The following is a 15,735-nucleotide window of genomic DNA, read 5'->3' on the forward strand; positions in this document are numbered from 1 at the left end:
ACCTGGTTCCGCTAGTTTCTGACCCCTTTGGCGCTTCTGCAGTCATTTTTGTTGTTGTTGGCTTATCAGACCGTTTGCTTTGAATTCAGCATTTTGGGGTCCATTAATATCACCAGCATACAGCTCACAAACTTGTGTTGCCATTGCTCTCATATCCTTGCTTCCTTGTGGATTTGTGTCCTTACCCTTTAAAGTTCCTGTACAGTTTTGAGGTTTCTGAAGTAGAGGCAGTGTCAGCATTACTAGGGATAATTTTCTACAACCTCTCTTAAGAGACTGCAGAAGAAGAGTTCATGGGTTAGCTGATTACTTTTTTGAGGTATTAGGTGTTTTGCCTGGATTGAATCAGTATCCATAACAAAACAGAAATGTGTTTGTTTTTCATATTTTTTAACATCTGCTTGAGATTTAGTTTTGCTTTGCTGAAAGCTGTTTGGTTTCAGGTTGACTCAACTAGTTACTTTCACCTTAAAATTGAATTGTGACATTAATTGCTAATTCATTCTTCTTTCCAAAATTATTTGGAGTATTTAGTCACAAGAGTCATTTTTTGTTACTTCAACCCCTAATGGTAAATTTGCCTTTTTCCAAACATTGCTATACAGAAGGTACTGCAGAGAATATTAAAGAGTTATACAAGATTAACTTCTGTGCCTGAGATTGGGTGAAAATGATATGCTTAATTTCATGTGAGAGATATTACAAACTCAAACAGTATATTAAAGAAAGATTCTTACTGAGCATTTTAGATAGTCTGATTTTTCTTATAAATCTTTACATCTCATTTTCCTTTCAGTTGGGAATATTTCATTTTAACCTGTCTGGTGTTCAGAAGATCAGATAAGCTTAATATTCAGAAGAAACTAAAACTAGATGAGTTTGATGGTTTCACAGAGTTATGACTAAAACATTCCAGTGTTAGTGGTTAAAGGAATAGAGTAAATTACGTTGGTATTTTTGGTGGTGTATTCTTACATTTCTGTTGTCCTGGTGGCAAAAGTTCATTGAACTTCATTTAAAATTATTAGCAAGATTTATAAGTATCATGAACTTATTATTAGCAACATAAAAGTCTACATATTTTTGAAGAGATGATTTTGAATTGAGATGATTTTGAATATAAGAAAGCATAGTTATACATTTTTCAAAAATGAAAAACACAATTTGATGCATATGTCAGAAATTCATGTAATACAAAGAGATTTTATTTTATATACATGCCCATAAGTACCCTTCTAAGATCTTTCTGCATACACTTGTTTAATCCTAAAACTTGCCCATCGCTAACTTTTTACTGAACTTTTCGTCTTTCAGGTGTTCTTGCTGGTCATGACAACCGTGTCAGCTGTTTAGGTGTAACTGATGATGGCATGGCTGTGGCAACAGGGTCTTGGGACAGTTTTCTTAGAATCTGGAATTAACAATACATGCAAATTTTCCATTCTCCACTGATACCTGGAGAAATCAGTACTACAGCCTATAGCTGTGAAAAAGAATTTACCTTATATTTGCAGGTGAAGATTTTTCTATTGAGATTATTATATACAAAAAAGAAGCTTTCAGTAAACTACAAAATAAAACAGGTGAAAACAAGGTAAAGGTGCTGGCTGAGATCAGGACCAGTGTATTAATCTGAGGAGTTGAGCTCATTTAATCTTGGTGAATTCTTGCTTGTATTGTCTAATTCTTTATTTCCTTTGTGTAGACAGAAATGTACACATTACAGCAACCTTTCATGTTAGAATGTATGTTTGCATTTCTTCAGAACTATATTTTTAACTTTGTATAGAAGTATCGCATTTTTGTGTTCTGTAGTGGAGGAGCAAGGCACAGTAATACATGGAAGTGAGACCATACGTGTGTGTACTGATGTTTAAAGAATATCTCCTTGAATTCCAGCTTTCTTTTTGATCTGAAGGAGATTCTGGTTGCTTACTGTTTAAGAATGCTGACAACAGGGACCTACTGTATAGTTCAGTGTTATGTGGCAGCCTGGAGGGAAATTTGGGGAGGATGGATACATGTATGTGTGGTTGAGTCCACTTCGTTGTTTGCCTGAAACTATCACAACATAATCGGCTATACCCCAATACAAAACAAAAAGTTAAAAAAAAAAAAAATGCCATCAGACGTAGGTACAGCTGAGGGGAGTCTGTGTGAGTATCAATTGTTTCTGTCTCATCCTCTGCCATCTTATCAATTTAAGTAAGTGCTTATGTTGAGTCCTTTAAAGGGGACATAATCTAAAGGCCAGGGAATCTCACTCTGGAATTTGAGACATACATAATTTACTCATATTAACAGGTATATAGCAGTAATCACATGAATTGTTCTTATTTTTTAAAGTTGGATATGATCAAGTGACACTTAGCATTCTAAATAGTTAGGCATTCCTACTGATTTCATCTTCTAGAGCTGAGTTTGGCAGGGTGCAGTCTGATGAACATTTGGACTGTCTTTGCATCTGAAGAAACTTTCCCAGTGTTTCCATCAGTATGTATCTAGAAGGACACTTAGTGTGTGATGGCATTATGATTTTGAAAGAAGTATAAAATCTAACAAATCTATTTGTTACATTGTAACTGCTTTATGAATGTTCGTACAAAATCTGAATTGATGTTAACTCTCTGTGTCTTCAAAAATTTAAAAAATAAACATTCAAGCTTTTTGATCTTCTGTACCATTTCCTCCCACTAGGACAAAATACTGGTTTCTAAGTGGTTTTGCTTCAAAGGATACGTAGATCAAAGTGATCCTCACTTTAAAGCCAAAAGAAAATTTCAAGAGCAGTTCTTAAAGGAGTCAGAGGAAAATACTAAGCAATTTCTCTGCTTGTCAATGATATAATGTGTTTATTACTAGAATGAGCCCCCTTGAATTTAAACAAAGATACTTTCGCTCTTGAATTTTCTCTTACAAATAATCTAAATGATTGACAATAGAAGATTGTTCAGTCTTGATTGGTAGTGAAGTCACGGAGTTTTTCTAATATTGAAGTGCTTTAGTAAACTGTGTCCGTTACTGTTGAGCTAGATCTGTTAACTTTTGATCACCTGTAATCCTAAATACTCCCAAATTTTACTTGTAAATTTCCATTTTTATATTGTGGATGTGCTAATAAGTGCATCAGCCATAAGGAAGTAACTGTTTTAGGAAAATAAAAAGAGAATAAAATAGAAAAAGGAAGAGTAAGATAGAGGACCAAAAAAAAAAAAACCAGACTATTGTAGATGGCAGGCATGAATGTATATTTATATACATATAACAAGATTTCTGTGAACTTTTGATGTTAATGTTTGTGGACTATTTAAGAAGTGAGATAAGGCAAGACAATTTTTAAGGGACAGTCATTTCCAAAAATATGAGTGAGGATTACCATGTAGTTAAGCAATTGATTCCAAAATCCTGTTGAAGCAAGCACTTGTAGCATGTGCAAAATTGCCTTATATATATGAAGGGTATCTCCATTAGTTTGAAAATGATTCTAGTAACAAGATAATTTAGAGGCACAAACTGTAAGAATTCTGTGGTCTTAAACATATTAAAAATGATTTAATATTAAAATTTTTGTAGGTGGTTAAAAAGCGGTTGTCATAATTAAACATGTACTAGGCAACGGCAAGCCACTCCAGTACTCTTGACTAGAAAATCCCATGGATGGAGGAGCCTGGTAGGCTGCAGTCCGTGGGGTCGCTAAGGGTCGGACACGACTGAGCGACTTCACTTTCACTTTTCACTTTCCATTTTCACACATTGGAGAAGGAAATGGCAACCCACTCCAGTGTTCTTGCCTGGAGAATCCCAGGGAAGGGGGAGCCTGGTGGGCTTCCGTCTATGGGGTCACACAGTCAGACACGACTGAAGTGACGCAGCAGCAGCAGCACGCGACTGAAAATTAACCACTATCATGGCTGATTATACATATGACCAAATGGTGATACTAAATTAATTTACAGGTTAAAACTTTTCTTATCTAATGATATGGGTCCCACTTGCTAAATTTGTGTACTTGCAGTCTGAGTTCATCTGATTGTGTATTTAAAACTTCCTGAAATCTGTATAAAAAGGCCAAATGTAGTTTTAAGGAATTTGCATAAATATTGCAATTCTGGTGCCTGATTTTTTTTCTTTTTACCTAAGAAACATTTAAACATAATGTGCCTCAGCTGGGTTTATTTGTCGATTCTTTAATCACTGCATAAAGAACAGTTAAGATATGGCAGTATTTTAAAGGCAAATATTCTTTTCTTCTTTTCTAAAAGTGGGGTGATGGCCTTGTGTTCAGCAAATCAACCCATAAACCTCAAAAAAGCACTTCATGCTGTCAGCAAGGACACTGCCTCCATTTTGATGGACCAGCCTCATTTTTAGCAGCTGTGCTATTAGAGATTTAGACTAAATATCCAAGTTTCTTCCCTAGATCAAATTTTTATAGTTCTGAATCCATGGTTACAACAGCATATTGAGTTCCATCTTTAGAGAGGCAACGATTTAGGCTTAATATCTCAAGAGATACTTGAGTATCAAGAGATACTTCTTAATTCTGCAAGAGGGCTTACCTGGTAGGCAGTCTCCTTGTTTTAATTTAGACTCAACTGATTAATACTGCATGATGATAGTAAATTAGTCTCTTAGACATAACAGAGGTAGGTGCTTCTGGAATATGTTAATTTTAAAGTTAAACTATTGAAAGAGAAATAAACCTTGGCTTCTTCAGGTGACAAAATGAAAATTTTTTAAGTTGCTAAAAAAAAGATACTGTGCCAATGTTATATAACTAACCTTCTCCAACACTTCTGATGTTTTAGATTTAGAAATAAATTTACATTCTGTTTTAAAAATGAAGATGTTCAGGGAAATTTATGCTTATTGGTGTCTCACAGTTTAAATTATAACAGTCGAATACTTGTGGCTTACCTGTTGATGTGTTTAAATGTAATGGAAATTGATTAAACAATCTCCCAAATGGGCCTATGATTTTAGTAATAAAGAGGTTCTAAAATCTTTAGAGTGAGTTAGGCTTAAAAACAATTTCAAATTATTATGTTCAGTTTCTAATTTCCCTTTTTCCATTGTGGAAAGTAAAATTTTAAACTATTTCTTACCTCATTTGAATTTTGAAAACACCCACCAGTCGGACTATCTTGTGAGAAATGGTAGCACAGTGGATAATATTGGTATTTTAGACTAAATAGAATGTGATGCACCCTTCGTATTTACTAATTCTCCCATTGTTCATTGTAAGTTGCCTTAAAATTCAGTGCTATATTTAAAAGTATTGGTTATAATAGGTACTCAATAAAATGGTCTGTAGTTGAATGTCTAAGCTAGCATTGTTTTAAAAAGTAATTTATTAATCAGAATGATGGTACAACTTGTGTTTAGCAAATTTGTTTGCATGTGGATAAAATTTCCTAAGTCTTTTCTTAAAACCAGTTATTGAGCCTATAAAATAGTTGACTTATGCAGCATATGGAAAAACTGGTTAAATTTTAGTTTCAATTGATGTTAAGTGTGCCCGACAAAATCTTACATCATACAGTATTTTTTAATTACTAGAACTGCAGTGATATACTTGGTAGATATTTCAGGCCTTTTCTGTCTCTTCCACAATGGTGCTCTACTCTGTTGTTTTCTCAAAGAAGCATCTGAACACTTGCATTTGCATATTCTTATCCAAAGGCATTCACATCTAAATGGGTTTTTTAAGTTGATTAAAATGTTTTTCTTCACCTAGAGTGGTTTCTACAACACTTGTGGCCAACTGAACCTTGAATGTCAGTAGTCGTGGGAAAGGTGAATGTATTAGATTAAAGCTCTTAGAAAAAAAGCTTTAAACCAAACTATGTACTTGTGTCATGACTTAACAGTATTCTTGAATCATTCTTGCAGTAATTCATTCCTTCATTTGTATAGTAGCTCTGTGAAATAATGTTGCTGTGAATTGATATTGTAATCAATAAAGTGCTTTTAACCAGATTTCACTTAGCATATTTTACATCAGTTTTTAGTAGGATTATTTTTTTAAGTCTGAGAACTAAACTCCAAGCCCAGCAGTTTATGTTCAGCTGTGATTCCCTTATCTAAGCATTCTCATCGTGAAAAGAGATTGGAGGTCCAATGACCTATCGTATAGTACTGTGAATGCTGGCCTACTGTTAAAAGGCCACAGATTTTCATTAAAAAGCAAAATTTAAGTCATTCTTCCCTTAAAGCTCCCTTAGGATAAAAATGAGCCAGTTTCCCCAAGATAGCTTATATGCTTGCCATAAAAATCATCAAAAATAAAAGATTAAAACTCACTAAATGCCAGTATAAATGTTCTATTTATCAACTTTCAGGCAAACAAGTTTTATTTTCACCTTGCATATTATAAAAAGTCTGGGTTTGTAAAAAGCTGAAGGTTATACAAAGTTTATAAATAATCCTGCAAACACACATAGTAGACAAGTAAATGTGCAGTAACTTTGAACATCAGCCATAAATCACAATTCTTTATCATTCATGGGCTTGATCATAGGTGCACCTACCCCAAGCATAAAGGTGGGCGTCATTATTTTAGTGTCCCACTTCCACCATTCATATATTTTCAAACTTGATCAGGCAGAACTGGATTCAAGCTACTGATGGAAAATTTAGTATAAACTTACTAGAGCAGAACCACTATTCCACAGTTCCCAAATTTTGGCATGCATCAGGATCACCTTGAGGGCTTGTTAAACCAGAAACTGCTGGTCCCCAAACCTAGTATTTGATTCAGTAGGTCTGGGATGAGCCCCAAGAATATAATTCTTACAACTTCACTAGCGAAACTATTGATTGAGGGACTGAACTGTGAGAGCCACTGTACTTAGCACTCATGGGGTTAATACCAAACCATCATACTATTACAGGAGTTCAAGTACCTGTGTATAAAGATGAAGGCCTTCAACTTGTAACCTTAATTAGCAGTACCCAGCCTTAAACATCAGTTTTTTTCTGTTGTATTTGTTACTTAGTCCCACTTCTTGGTGACTTGTATAATTTTTTGGTTATAAAGCCACAATGTTAGCTATAAATGAATATCTGGATTTGAATATTGCATTCTAGTATCTGATTTGCATAAACAAACATTAAAGGCTTCTATGGCCTAAATAATGTCATTTTCTTCTTAACCTGAAAAAAGTGTTGCACCTGTTGTGAAAAGACTGAATAGCATCCAAGAGACTTAAACATACAGAAAAAGGATTGAGTATTAAAGAAGAAAAAAAGCCTGAAAATTATCCCTCACATGGAAGAGCAGCATCAACTCTACTGGCCAAATTCGCTGTGTCTTCTGAGATTGTGCATTCCTATCATGCACCTGGTGATGTTGATTCAGTGGTCCTCAGACTATTTTTGCATAGCATAGCCTTAGACCAGTTTTTAATGTTTCCACATAAGTTTCTATTAGTTTTTTTTTTTTAAACACAGAAGCAAACACAATATTTTAACTCAAACATTTTCATTAAGGTAAAAAATACAATTTAAGTCACTGTGGGGGACAACCCAGCAGTATCCTTGGCAAATACTTTTTGAAGAACAGCATTTTTGACTGTAGCCACCCAAAATTCAGATCTTCCATCTCTTTGGCTATTTTTATCACTTCAAACTTAACTCTTATAATAGAAAGCTTTCCTTATTGGAATCACAGCTGAGGCTAAACGTGTTTCTTGAGAAACATGAGCAGACTAGACCCAAATACTTTCATAAAGGACTTTCTTTCTAATAACAAACCTATACACTGCTTTACATCAGTTTCAATGGGAATAAAAAGGAGTAAAAACAGCATTATTAGTGGTTTACATACCTGTCAGGATGGCAAAAGTGATTGTAACCTGCATAAATAATACACTCAAGAACATTCCACACTCCTTTGTGGTTACAGCAATACAGTTTATAAAACAAAAATCTGATTATTCCCATTAAAGTAGGCATCAAAAATTAGTTTTGAGAAAGAAGGTGAAAGGAGCATTCTCTCACTCCTGGATGCCAGGAAGCAGAGTTTTTCAGAATCAAAAACAAAGATAGCCCTAATTAAGAGCAAGGCCCCACCCCTCAGGGGTCACAGAGTTGTTTCTTTTGCTTTAAACTAATTCATCATTTTCACATATCAAAGGATTTTTCTTAACCCAAAATTAAAGAGACACCATAACACTTCAGAAGTGCAAACACCCTGAGATAGAGCAATACCAGGATCTACTCAAGGATTTGCTATTTAGGTATAGTTAGTATAATTCATACTTAAAAATCACTTCATAAAAATAACAGTCCAAATCTTCCAAACTCCATTTTCTCCTACGATGATCAAAAAAGCAATCTCTATTGTTAAGATTCTTCTCTGCTTGAATGTAGAAACCGCTTAGTAAAATTCTCCAGCTGGTTTTCAAGTTGAACAGCTTTATTTCTAATTAAAAAAAAAAATGAATAATCACCAATCTAATCATCATAAAGGTCAATGAGAAAAAAATGCATCCCATCCAAATCTTGAAAAAATAATCACTAGTTAGCTGTTGCTACATTTATCTGAATTCAGATCCACTCTTAAAAGCATTTACTGTAAATGCTACTATAACTTAGTAATAAATATAGACTCCACTGGCCATGAAAGATAAAGCCTACACATATGTATACCCATGGCTGATTCATGTTGAGGTTTGACAGAAAACAAAATTCTATAAAGCAATTATCCTTCAATTAAAAAATAAATAAATTGAAAAATTGAAAAAAAAAACAATGAAAAGCTTAAGAGATAGTGGAGTCACACCACCTTACAAGGAAATTATATCCTAAGTCACATAAAGACATAATTGTTCCTGAATTCCCTTTAAGTATAAAACAAAGGTTTTATGTATACATACAGTAGCTTGCAGATGTCAAAGGACCATAGTTGCCAAAAATACACATTTTTTTAATATTAAACAATTGTATATAAAGAAACCAAATGCCCATAAAAAAAGGGAAAGCAGGTTTGTGTCTCATTCTCATAATGTGCCACGGTGCATACACATACTTAAATGAGTCTCTCTCTTTCCTTCTTGGTCTTGTTTTGTATGTTGCTAAATGGGTATTGTCAAGGTCATATAATTGAAATGTGCATGTGAACTCCGCTGTATATTTCTTCAGAAAATGCTCCCAAGATACATAAGTACCAATAATCTATCAGTTTTGTTTTTTTCCTTAACTATAGCAAGATGAAAAAATAAAAACCTACCTCAGTTAAAAAAGGCTGTATTTGGGATGATCTAAGAAGGAAATGGCAACCCACTCCAGTGTTCTTGCCTGGAGAATCCCAGGGACGGGGAAGCCTGGTGGGCTGCCGTCTATGGGGTCGCACAGAGTCGGACACGACTGAAGCGACTTAGCAGCAGCAGCAGCAGCAACTTAAAATAGGAGCAATGAAACACACGAAATTCGCTTGGGTGGGGGATGGTGTGTGTGTGTGAGAAAGGATGTTGGGGTCTAAGTCACAGGCAGTCACATTTTCAGAGACTCTGTAACAGAAACGCAATGAGAATGTGACCGCTGATAAGACTCAAATACCATGCATGGACAGATTGTGTGTATGTGTGTGTCTGTCTGTCTGTCTGTAAGAATGCTGGGGTCTAACTCACAGGCAGTCACTTTTTCAGAAACTCTGGAACAGAAACGCGATGAGAATGTAACTGCTGATCGGACTGAGATACCATGGACAGATATTGGTGTTCTAAAATTCAGGTCACAAGGACAGCCTCTTCAATTTGCAGACATTGCAAACTGTTTTTATACAGGCAGCTATATGTAGCATGTGCCCTGGTAAGCAGTAGCAGAAATGAAATGATGCTTAGTGATTCTCCCAGACTTGTAGTTGAGTGACCTAATGGGTAGCAAATTAAGAACTGTCAAGAAGTACAGACCTCGTGCTAATACTTCTGGTGTTGACTCCCCAAAGCAGAATTTATTTAGGGTCCAAAGAATCCATGGCAAATCATATTATACCATAATTCCACTTTATATTCGGCTATATTACTTCTGCTGCTTCAAATTTAAGTATACCTAAGAGTCCCCACTGAGAAGCAAAGTTATGAATCTTGGATATATAGGCCTGAAAACTCATAATTTTAATAACAAAACTGCTCTAAAAAAGCAAATATAGCTTAACATAGGGCTCTAAGTCTGGATCTAAAAAATCCCTTTAAATTCATATTTTTTTGCTGTTGAAATTAGTTTTCACTGAAATTATAAAACATATGGAATTAAATATGGAAAATTATAATTAAGGCAATGCAGAAAGCCAAAAATTTAAACATATATTTGCTAGCAATTTTACATAATTGTATTTTGGTAATGAGACCAGTAAATGTTCATATTATTGAGAAGAAAAAGTTCAAATACCTTAAGAGCTTTGAATTGTTTTGTATTTTCTCCAATTGATCTATTTCTTTGGATAATCTAGCAATTTCTTCTTCTAGATGTCTTTGTGTAATATCAACTTGTTGGCACAGGCGAGCAAAAGTGGTTGCCATTTCCCTTAAAAAACAATTTTATCAGCAGTCATGAATGTCTTTTTAAAATGAATAAGCTTTCATTTAAAGCTTACATTAATTAAAAAAAAATCACAAGATTAAAAAATCCCTAAGACATAAGGTATCAAAGAACATTGCTAAGAATGGTATGAGGGAGGGTAGAGTGTATGGTACTTGTAAGCTTAGTATGACTGTGGGCTTGATTTCATCTGGCCTCAAGATAAATGCTCAACAGGTAATAACTACTCTGCCATTTTGCTGTGAATGTGAATAAGCTATAAAAAGGCAAAGGTTGGGTATATTTCTTCAGAAACATAATAAACCTTACTCTCATCCCCTACCAATAAGAATAAATTACTGGAAACAGGAAAGGAAATTTCATGAACTTCTGTGACTTAGTCAAAAATACTTTATAGCAACATTTAACTACATTTCTAGAGTCAAAGGGTGTATTTGTGTGCTAGTTAATATGTGAACTTTGGCAAATATTGTCTGTTTGCTATTGGGAGCATGCCTAGTAGGTGTGTACCACTGGACTTTGATTGACTGACTTGTTTTTCTCTGCAACTATTCTGCCCATTTTCATCTTTCCCATGGTCTTTTCCCTCTCCCATCTCTCCTCATCTGACCAAATAACCAAGATTAGACAAATGAAGCATCTATTTTAACATTTTACTACATTAATATTTGGCTAGTATTATTTTAACTGAAATAATTATTTGAAGTTGCCTCTGTTAAAGTGTAAAGTCATGTAAGAAAGAACACAAGTTATCTTTAACTTTTAATTTACCGTAACTTGTAGCTATAGTTATTGTTACAGGTAGGTGATTAATAAATGTTTGATAATGATTAATGGAAAGCTTCATTCTGTTTTTATGAAATGTGAACCTCGACTGATTTCTTTTGGAGGTCTACCTCATCCTCATTAATATAAGTAAATCAAAATTAACATCATTAAATAAAATAGGAGCTCAATAAATATTTGGGAAATGAATGGACTAAATCAGTGGTCTCAATTCTGTGACCTCGTTGCTTCCGTTCCCTACAGCTCTAAATAGGTTATTACAGGCTCTGATCTTGTGTCTGAAACACTTCAATCTTCTGGGAGTTTTTGTCTCCTGAGTCTAAACCACTTTACATACTATACCACTGCCAAGTTATCTGTTCTAGAGCTTAATATTAATGATGTCACTCCCAAGATTCCTGATTATCCAAACCTGACCTATTGCTAGCCTTACACTCCAATGGACCCCTCTTAGGTACACATCTGCCACACTGAAATTATCTCATGTTTCTGAACACATTCCTTTTCTCCCTGACTTCTTGCCTTTAGTTTGGGCTCTTTTCTCTGTATCCCTCTTTCTGTTCTGCTCATTCAGATCTCATCAGGCTACCTCTCCTCCAGGAAACCTTTACTGATCCACTGTCCTTATGCTTTATGATTCTAGAGCCTCACATTATGAAGCTCTCATTACCTATAATTTTTCATCTTTTTTTAAATAATTATGTACATGTTGCTTCTTCTACTAAATTGCAATTATCTTTAGCTCAGAAAATTTTCGAATTCAACTATCAGTAGCACCCTAATACAGAATATTATGCATCGATTTGACAGGGGTCCTATGTATTTTTACTAAATTAACAATAAATATTTGAGATACATAAAAGAAACTCAGCAGACCCAGGTATTTATTATTATAATAAAATTATCTTGAGTTTTTTAAAAAAATCATGCCTATAAAAATGGGCTGTAATGGTAAAAACAAATTACATTCACCACCATGCATTTATTTTGAGCCCACTGTTTGATCCTTCTATTTTTTCCATTTTGGTGGCAATTATAAAATATGTCCACATTGTGCTAATTCTTTGAGTTGTCCTCTTATTCATGCCTTTCTGCATGTACATCATACATCAGTAAAGCTTTAAAACAAAAACACAGATGAATCTTTCAACTTACTGTTGTACTTGATGGCTGCAATTCGCACTTGTGAAGCTAACAATCATTTGCAGTTTTTCAGTTGCATAATTCACAAATTGCTGTTTAAAGGCTCTCTCCTTGGCACGGGTGGTCCAAGTGAGCCTTTCATAAAGATACAAAGCTCCATACATACTTAATGAAACAGATATGAGTTTCCAACCTACAGTTTTCCAAATCTGTAAGATAAATTCACAGCTTACTCTGAAAAGAAAGACACTACTAGGGAGACTATACTAAAAGGCATTTTAGAAAATGCATTGGCTCCGTACAGATCCTTTGAGTTAGATCCATTTTTTAAAAATGTTATCTTCCTTCTCTATAAGAAAATATGAAATTACTGAAAATCAAGCTGAAAAAGGAGCAGCACAGAAACAGGCAAGAACTTTTATAACCTGTCAAGTATTTGGTAAATTGATTCAATGTATCTCAAAAAGGGATGTTAATTTTTTTAGGTCAAAAGTTTGAAAAATCAAAACAAACTATATATAAAATAGACTTCCCTGGCAGTCAAGGTTCTGCCTGGTTAAGGTTCTGCACTTCCATTGCAGGGGGTATGGATTTGATCCCTGGTCAGGGAACTGTGGGGACTTCCCAGGTGGTGCAGTGGTAAAAGAATCCGCCTGCCAATGCAGGAGACACATATTTGATCTCTGGGTCAGGAAGAACCCCTGGTGTAGGAAATGGCAACCATCCCAGTATTTTTGCCTGGAAAATTCCAGATAGAGGAACCTTGTGGTTCTTCATGTGGTTGCAGAGGCAGACATGACTAGGTGCACACACACACACACACACACACACACACACACAGAATTGTGATCCCACACACCATGCAGTGAGGCCAAAAAAAAAAACAGCCAACAAGTACCTACTTATTACACAGAGAACCACACTCAATATTTTATAATAACCTATAAAAGAATCTGAAAAAAGCTATATATGTATGTGTGCACATATGTGTGTAACAATCACTCTGCTGTACATCTAAAACACCGTATTGTAAATCAACTACATGTCAATTAAAAAAAAGGAAAACAAGAAAACCTATGCTGTTAATGACATAAAAAATTTTTTTAACATGTAAGAACTACTACAAAAAATAACATTTAATACTTTAAGGTGATCTCTTTGGTATCTGGAGAAGGCTAGATAAGGGCCCTGGATCATTGTTATTCCAATGTATAAGTATTGTTTCTTCGTGTGCTGTGATGGAAATATTACTTAAAAATGTATGTTGTGATAATCATTTCACAATACATACATACATTAAATCCTGTTGTACACCTCAAACTAATACAATTTTATATGTCAATTATATTTTAACATAAAAATAAATATTTAGGGCAGTGGGAGGAATTTTAGGAGGGAGGGGATATATGTGTATTATGGCTGATTCACACTGTTGTATGAAAACCAACACAACACTGTAAAGCAATTATCCTCCAATTAAGAAAAATTTAAAAAATATAAATATCTAAAATATTTTAAAGATTAGATCCATGAAACTCAGTTCACTAATTTTAACCTACAACTTTTCATATCATCTTATAGAACCTAGAAACACAAGTAAACATAGTTTTCTTTTCCTGATCTAGCAGGTAGCTTTGCAAAAATTTCAATTTTAATTACACCAAAAAAGACTGTTTCTAAAAAAAAAAAAAAAAGGTACTGTTTCTTACCACTCCTCCAACAACAATGATGCCCATAGATGTTCTAGATGTAAGAGAGGCTAATGTTGTTATTAGGGTAACCATGAGTTCTTCCTGTGATGCATTATCTGGCGTTGCTGGGTTGGAAGGAGCAGTGGGAGTAGAAGCTAAAGATCTGGGAAGCTGATAAGGTTGAGGGGTAAAGAATTAATTCAATTAAACAGCTATACATGGAATAATCATTTACAAAAGTCTAAAAGTCTATTATATTCTCTTCTAAAATTACAGCAGTAAAACTACAAAAAGAACGACTCCAATTAATGAGTTTACCATAAATACATGAAGAAAATAAAAAGTCTGAAACCAAAGAATAGATTTTTATAATATACAATGAGTCTGTCTATAACAATAGGCCCTCAAATCTCAAGAGAAGTTAAAACTGCATATAAAATTTTTTTCACATCAAGAACACAATCTTTTAAAAACTTATTGGGCTTCATTATTAAAACCTTGAGAACTTCCTTGTGGTCCAGTAGTTAGGACTTCACACTGCCAAGGGCTTGGGTTCAACCTCTGGTCAGGGAACTAAGATCCCACAAGCCATGCAGCCAAAAATAATAAATAAATAAATAATGAAAGCATAATAAAATAAAAATTAAAACCTTTACACTTTAAAATGTACCACAAGAAAATTAAAAGGCAAGCTACAGACTAGAAAAACAAAGATACCTTGAAATCACGTATCTGATAAGGTCTTATATCTGGAATATATGTAAAGGACTCTTAAAAGTAAGAAGCCAAATAACCTAATTTAAAAATGAGCAAAAAATTTGAATAGACATGTTACAAAATGAAATACAAGAATAAGCATATGAAATGATGTTCAAAATCATCAGTCATTAGGGAAACACAAATCAAAACTATCAATACAATGAGATACAACTTCGCATCTGCCAGAAAAAAAAGCCTTGATTAGAATGTGGAGAAACAGAATGTTAATGCATTGCTGGTGGGAATGTAAAATGGTGCATCTGCTTTGGAAAACAGTTTGGCAGTTTCTCAGAAAGTTAAACATGGAGTTACCATATGGCCCAGCAATTTCATTCCTAAATACTCAAAGAGAAATGAAAACACATGCCCACATAAAAACAGTATATGGGTATTTATAACACCATTACTCATAATAGCCAAAAAGTACAAGCAACTCAAATGTCCATCAGTTGATGAATGGATAAATGAAATGTGTGACAGCCATTGTGGAATACTAATCAGCGATACAAAAGAAATGCTGAATACTGATACATGCTACAACATTCATATAGTATGATGACCAATCTTGAAAACATCATGCTAAGTGAAAGTAGCCAGTCACATTTTGTATGATTCCATTCATAGGAAATGCCCAGGAAGAGCAAAAATAATAGCTAAAGAAACCTGACTAGCAATAGGGCTGGAGGTGGAAATGAAGCCTGACTGCAAATGGGCACAAGCATATCTTCAGGGGTGACAGAAATGTTCTAAAACTGGATTGTGGCAATGGTTTTAAAACCATGTAAGTTTCCTGAAAAATTACTTAGTTGATAAA

General features: G+C 34.4%; 2 protein-coding genes across 2 annotated transcripts in view; one reads left to right on the forward strand and one right to left on the reverse strand.

The window, feature by feature from the left end:
• The window catches only part of GNB4 (G protein subunit beta 4), a 71,687-nt gene extending 65,708 nt beyond the window's left edge, over nucleotides 1–5,979 (forward strand). Inside the window, exon 10 of the mRNA XM_088838923.1 lies at nucleotides 1,315–5,979. Coding sequence (XP_088695049.1) covers nucleotides 1,315–1,421 — 107 coding nt within the window. The 3' untranslated portion in view covers nucleotides 1,422–5,979. The remainder of the gene's footprint in view (nucleotides 1–1,314) is intronic.
• Nucleotides 5,980–7,893: 1,914 nt separating this feature from the next.
• The window catches only part of MFN1 (mitofusin 1), a 34,369-nt gene continuing 26,527 nt past the window's right edge, over nucleotides 7,894–15,735 (reverse strand). Inside the window, exons 15-18 of the mRNA XM_088838921.1 lie at nucleotides 14,181–14,333; nucleotides 12,484–12,680; nucleotides 10,393–10,527; nucleotides 7,894–8,425 (exon numbers count right to left, since the gene is read on the reverse strand). Of these exons, the coding sequence (XP_088695047.1) occupies nucleotides 8,347–8,425; nucleotides 10,393–10,527; nucleotides 12,484–12,680; nucleotides 14,181–14,333 (564 nt within the window). The 3' untranslated portion in view covers nucleotides 7,894–8,346. The remainder of the gene's footprint in view (nucleotides 8,426–10,392; nucleotides 10,528–12,483; nucleotides 12,681–14,180; nucleotides 14,334–15,735) is intronic.

Source organism: Moschus berezovskii, chromosome 1 (genome assembly GCF_049115385.1).
Source record: "Moschus berezovskii isolate FMDL1 chromosome 1, NW_MosBer_1.0, whole genome shotgun sequence".
Lineage (NCBI taxonomy): Eukaryota > Metazoa > Chordata > Mammalia > Artiodactyla > Moschidae > Moschus > Moschus berezovskii.